This window comes from Spodoptera frugiperda, chromosome 14 (genome assembly GCF_023101765.2).
Source record: "Spodoptera frugiperda isolate SF20-4 chromosome 14, AGI-APGP_CSIRO_Sfru_2.0, whole genome shotgun sequence".
Taxonomy (NCBI): Eukaryota; Metazoa; Arthropoda; class Insecta; order Lepidoptera; family Noctuidae; genus Spodoptera; species Spodoptera frugiperda.
The window spans coordinates 3,264,355-3,270,735 of NC_064225.1; the positions used below are offsets into that span (position 1 = coordinate 3,264,355).

The 6,381-nt window shown below is 35.8% G+C and overlaps 1 protein-coding gene across 1 annotated transcript; it reads right to left on the reverse strand.

Annotated features, from left to right (window-relative positions):
• Positions 1-2,714: 2,714 nt before the first annotated feature.
• LOC118279270 (vitellin-degrading protease-like) lies at positions 2,715-5,430 on the reverse strand. The gene is made up of 5 exons (XM_035598913.2): positions 5,325-5,430; positions 4,594-4,765; positions 3,816-4,068; positions 3,405-3,554; positions 2,715-3,030 (listed from the first exon to the last, which is right to left on the reverse strand). Exons 1-5 carry the CDS (start codon positions 5,365-5,367, stop codon positions 2,854-2,856), a joined length of 795 nt encoding a protein of 264 aa, XP_035454806.2. The 5' UTR covers positions 5,368-5,430; the 3' UTR covers positions 2,715-2,853.
• Positions 5,431-6,381: the final 951 nt, after the last annotated feature.

The window sequence follows — 6,381 nt, forward strand, 5'->3', positions numbered from 1 at the left end:
TATTCTAATTATTATTGATCGTGTTTGAACAATTAGTGATTAGATGTAAAGGAAAACCATTGGCGTGCGTTGTCAGATTATGTCCAAAAAGTCATTATTTGAATTCGCTCTGTCTGTTCTTTTACATTGTTGTTTCATTATAAGTATGAATTAAAATAGGATTACTAAAGGTGATATTGTTAATTTATGACATTCCTACCTCCTTTCAAGCTAAACTTTTGAATATGCATTGTAATAATATAAAGACTTAATTTAATTATTTCTACCATTATAACTGCAATTAATCTAAACTGGTACCTAACCTAAATGTAATATTTTGTTTTTAGATTTATATAGAAACCGCAAGCTCTAAAGGCAAATTTTAATCATGTTTTTAGATATCTCTCCTCCTCATACACTCACAGCAAAGCTAAAGTATTTATTTGCTACATTTTGGTAAGCCTGTACAATAATTTTTTTGGTGGGGCAAAGCTCTATGATTCTGGCGGTTGTCATTATGCAAATTTAATTAAGGTAAGAAGGTTGGAAGTAACGAGTGACCAATCGACCCAGACAGTAATACGTTATCCACACTAAATTTCCCAATGGGTACAGTTACCCTTAAACTATTCCAACTGTCTTAAAAGGTTTTGGATTTTACCACAAACTGTCGGTTTGACTTTATTGTAAAATTGAAACTATAGAGCATGTGAACTTACATACGACACAAAACTGTTAAATTTTACAATTTCATTATTTTACTGTTCTACTGTTTAGTTTTTCACTGGTTAATGTCACTGTCCAGTATAGTTTGGGCTAAGTAGTAAGGACCAATTTTAACGGTTCGACATGACTTGAAAATCAGAAAAATCACGAATTCTTATATAAGAAAATAAATAATGAGATGGTTATTAACGTTTGTTACTAATAATCCACATGCATTTTGTACCTTGTCGGTCAAGTGGTCGCAAATACGACTGTCGGGCAATGGATCTCTGGTTACATTAGTGGGTCTATAGTTTATAAAGCATCTACAGTTGGGCTGTTTTCGGATTTTCGAAAATTTCTCAGTAGTAGCACAGAGTCTGGAAGTATGCCCGGTATATGTCAATAGGCTTACTCCCTATTACATGGGACTTATGATATGGGGAACAAATTTTGTTTGTCAGTCTGTTTGTTTAATGTTTTTGTCTTTCTGTTGTTCTGGCTAACATCACTGAAATGGCTGGACCAATTTTAATTTTCTCATTAGAAGCACAGAGTCTGATTGTGCCCAGTATATGAAAATAGGCTCACCCCTATTACAGGGGACAATATGGGAAAAAAAATGATTCACAACAACGAAGTCTCTAGGTTATGTAATGTAAACGAGTACTAAATAATACGAGTAATAATGAATCTAGAAAATGTTCACATTTGCCTTAGATAATACTTAGAAAAAAATTAGGTAAAAAATAACATTCTTCTAAATATTTTTCTTTGCTAATAAACTCTTGAGATAACAGAGGTTATGTTAATGACATACTTATTAAAGTTACGTAACATTTTTGTGATAAAAAAACTGTGACATACAACCGAACAAAATGTTCGTTGTTTATATAGTTAGAGATGTATTTCACAATATTGTGCAATCAATATTAATTGAGTGATAATAAGAGTAGTACTTTTTTGTATAAGCCAATAAAACGACGCAGACGAATCACCTGATGGTAAGCAATCACCGCCGCCTATGGACTCCCGAAATACCAGAGGCGTTACAAGAGATTTAATAGTTGTTGGGGAATCGGAGATTTGGAAGATTGGGAAGATTGGTAATTGAACCTCCAGTAACGTCACTCACACAACGCAAGCGTTGTTTCACGTCGGTTCTCTGTGAGGAATATTAATTGAGTGATATAATATTTTAAGCTACCCAGCGGGTTTACCGGGGCTCTGGCTCGAAAGGCAGAAATAGGAACGGTGTGGGTTTTAGTCTCGCCTCGCCCAAGGCGAGTGAAGCCATTGGATAATTTTCCCCCCTTAAAGAAAGCTATTACATCTTCGTAGCATAGCTACACTGCACCATTATTGAGTTCAGTGTCAATTAATAGCTTGCCTTAACTAAGATATAAGTTTTAGCTAATAAGCTACATACAGCATATTTGAATTTAAATATCTTAAAAAACAAACATTGTAAAGTGTTGTTTGCACTTTGTACTAAGAAGTATCAAGGCGATTAATTCTGCTTATGTTAATGTTAAGCCAGAGATCTTCAGGAGATTACAACTGAAACGTAAGCCTTATAAGACTTTGTAGTCTTTAAAACGAATGTTTCCAAGTTTTGGCCACAATTTTAGTGTTGTTGGTAAAGATAATGCGTGTTATAATTTTTATGAATGGTTATGAATAAGTGTGGGGGATAGGTGATCTATCGGATAGTTTACCAGCTTATGCCATAAAAAAATCCAGATTGGACGAATCAATGGCAAATAGACGAAGGATTTTAATTACTCAACTATTGGTTTACTCTTATAGACTAAGGAATTACACCTTTATCAATATCCTAGAATGGCCATCACCACCCAAGGCCACCGCTGTGTGCATTCTAGTTTTCTCCTAGTAATAAATTCAGTTGTACTCAGTCAAAAACATTGTCCACTCATTTCACACTCATTAACACCAACAAAACCCCTAGAGTTTGAAATCAGGAAACCCATATCTAATATGAACAAGACGTTTTAAAATAAAACACTTAATAACTTGCAATTGTCTTAATTTAATTCGAACACAACAAAACATATAACTTAATCAATCATTAAATCACAACCGTTCTGATACGCATGAAAAGACCAAACTCATTCTTCTAGTCTTTTCGTCTATTCGTCTTCTTGTCTTTTAAATACTTCTCCAGATATGTTTCCACCTGAGTTGATAGATATTATCATCGAGCCAGCTCCTCAATGCTGAGACCTTGGAGTAGACTCCAGGATATTCAGGTCGGGCACATCCTAGACCCCAGGATACGACACCAGCTAACTTGTTGTTGTGAACTAGAGGTCCACCGCTGTCACCCTGTAAAAAGGAAAGAGGTTATTATTTGCAGATGGCTTTCGTTCGTAATTGAAATGCATCTAGAAGATAGGACATAAAATCTTGTGTTTCCTTTCTTTAAGGAATGGGCCGGCTCGACCGGAGTGATACCACGGCCTCTCAGAAAACCGTGAAACAACGCTTGCTTAGTGTTTCGTTGTGTAAGTGAGGTTACCAGAGACCCTAATCTTTCAAATCCCCGATTCCCCAAACAACCCTTAATTTCCTAACCCCCAAAAGGCCGGCAACACACTTGTAACGTCATTCATATTCCGTGTGTCCATGGGCTGCGGCGACTGCATACCATCAGGTGATTCGTCTGCTCGTTTACCGGCTTATTTCATAAAAATACTTACCTGGCAAGCGTCCTTTCCACCACCAGGTGCTCCAGCACAGAGCATGTGATTAGTGATGGCATACAAAGGTTTGTAAGCATCATTGCATATTGCGTCATTGATTTTCTGAACTGTTACTCTCTGCAGAGTGCTTGGCGTGCCTCCAATTTCCTAAAAAACAATAAATATTTCATAAAAAGTTTGAAAACACTCAAACAGTTTTAAGTACGAATGAATCATAAAAGAATGGAAGATGTGCTCAAAGCACTATGTTTTTGAACAAAGTTACTTAAAGAAAGTTTTATCATGATAAAATGTATTGAGATTTTGTCTCTAGCAAGCAAGACAGATAGATTATTAAAATTAGTCGTACTTGCAAAGATAATTTAAACAATAAAAAACCAACCAACTATCAACCTTAAAACAACTTACATAAAGATTACCCCATCCAGTCACAATCGTATCATCACCATCCTTTATTTCTTCACCTCTTCCCATTAATTGTACTGGTCTTATTTTGTCACTGAACACTAGTGGTTTGGGCAGCCATAGTATGGCAATGTCGCTGTCCATTTTTCCATAGTCGAAGCTTGGATGCCAGAGAATCTCTCCGACTGGGTAAAGTTGTCCTCCCTTCTCGCTGTATGATGAACCAGCACGGATTTGGAATTCGTTTGCCAGTGATCTGAAAAGAAGGCAAATAATGTAGAAGACCTTTTTTTGAGGAGGATAATCAGCCAATGACATCTGCTGTCTTGGGTGATGCGAGAGGGAGTGTTAGACTCTTATTGACTACCCTATCCCTATTCTTGCTCTACGAGCCGGAGCCCCTGTAACCCGCTAAGCAGTCTGCAGCTCCGGGTCGGGTATAGCCTTATTGAGTCTAATCTGTGGTGATTTGAGGGCTCTTAGAGATGCGTGCAGTACGAGTTAAATCGTCAAATTGCTTCTCCCGACTTAAGCGAGGAGAGAGGAAGTATCAGACTCTTAGTTAAAAGCGTACGGTAACGAATGAGTTTTTTGCTTGTTCTTTTCCATTTGAAGCTACCCTTTGAACCGAGCATCCAGCTTCACTGATAGAGAGACTGATAGACAATTCAATATCACGTTTCAAAAGTGTCTAATAAAGGATTAATTGAAATAAATGCCTTGTTTTTAACTTTGAACAATTTCAAACAACACTTCCAAATCATACTATTGTTAAACGTACCCCATGACACAATGAGCAGCAGTGACAATAATATCCTTGGCGACAATAGTTCCTCCACAGGAGTGTCTCCCCCTTCTGACGAGAGACACCTGGTACGGTGCATCTGTTATTTCGATACTCTCACCTCCAACGATTTTAAGATCCTCTAAGGATTTTATCGTGGGACTTGACACTGGAAAAAACATATTTAAATTTTAATCGAGCTGATCATATTGAAGTTTGATAGTGAAAATGTGTTGTTCATGGTCTTTTTAAAATAACAAGAGTGGAATTGGACACATATAGTATTATTTAGTCGCGCTTTAAAATAAAATTCTATGGAAACTAGCCTAACTAAGCTTAGCTGGCCAGTTCATAGCAAATTTCATCGAAATCCGTTATCAGACAAATATTGAAACGTACAAACAAACACACCTTACTGTTTAATCAATTGAAATAAATAAAAAATACAACTATAACACAATATGTATGTATGAATTTTATTCAAAAGAAAAAAGACGTTATAAAAGTTATCTAAAATCATAGGGAATACATCAATACAAATTGGGTATCTTCTCCATTCGAAGCTACACTTTGGAACGAGTGAAGCTAGGTAGCATCACTGACAGACAGACTGACTGACGGACAATTCAATATGACGTTTCAAAGGTGCCTAATTTTAATAAATGCTTTGACTTTGACTTTCAAGATCAACTTATTTCTGGTGTTAAAAATAGCCAAAAGGAACTCACCGGCATAACTAACAAAAGCCAAATAGATGAAGAAAGAAATCATGATGAAAGCTTCACAGCTACTACACCTACTGCTAATTGTTCTTACTAATTGACAATTTATACCTTATGCATTACAAAAGAAGGTACATTATTAAGGTCAACGTAATTTAACTGATAGTGATAACACCAACCTTGACTAGACACTCGACTGATAAAATTAAATCTCAAGTTTTGTTTGTTTACACAATTCGTGTATCGTCTACGATTAAAACTAGGTGAAGTTTACGTTTGTTTAGATTTTTAGGGTTCGGAAGTCATTTTTCGTTTCAATTAACAAAAGGTTAATGATGTAAAAACAAAAGGTAAAAGGGTTTGGTGTTTTTGGACCAGAGGTGTGATATGCTACGTTGCTGTTGATGCGTTTGGCTTCCATCAATCACATTCATAAAGAAACCTGACCTTATAATTTCTAATTAATTGTTAAGTTTGAAATCGCCAACCCGCAGTGTGATGATTGATGCACAAACCTTCTCCGTAGGAAAATAAGCTTTTGCTCAGCAGTGGCCACTTTAATATAATATGGCTATTAATATGATAAAAATACTGCCGCCCAGTATGCATCGAAATAATATTTTTGAATACCTACGTGAACATTATACAAGCACCTGGCTTCACTGACAGACAGACAAACTGACGGACAATTCAATTTGACGGTTCAAAAGCGCTTAATTCAGAATTAATTGAAATAAATGCTATGACTTTGACTTTGATTAAGGTAGATCGATTACAATTGCTCTGACTAATTGAACCAATAGACACTATAAATAGAATACACAACAAAATGTATTGTTCTTATATTTGTTCATAATACACTTCAATATTACGAGGAATACAAGAAGTTATTATTTAATATTTCATTGGAATACAGCCAATCTGATATTTGTATTTATTTTTCTTCGTAACTGCTTGATAGGGTCTGTCGATAAGCTTAGACATGAAAGGTCACGTTCAGGATAGACATTTGTTAGACTTTATTAATAGTTTTGCAAACTGAACGACGTATTGCTAGCAATAT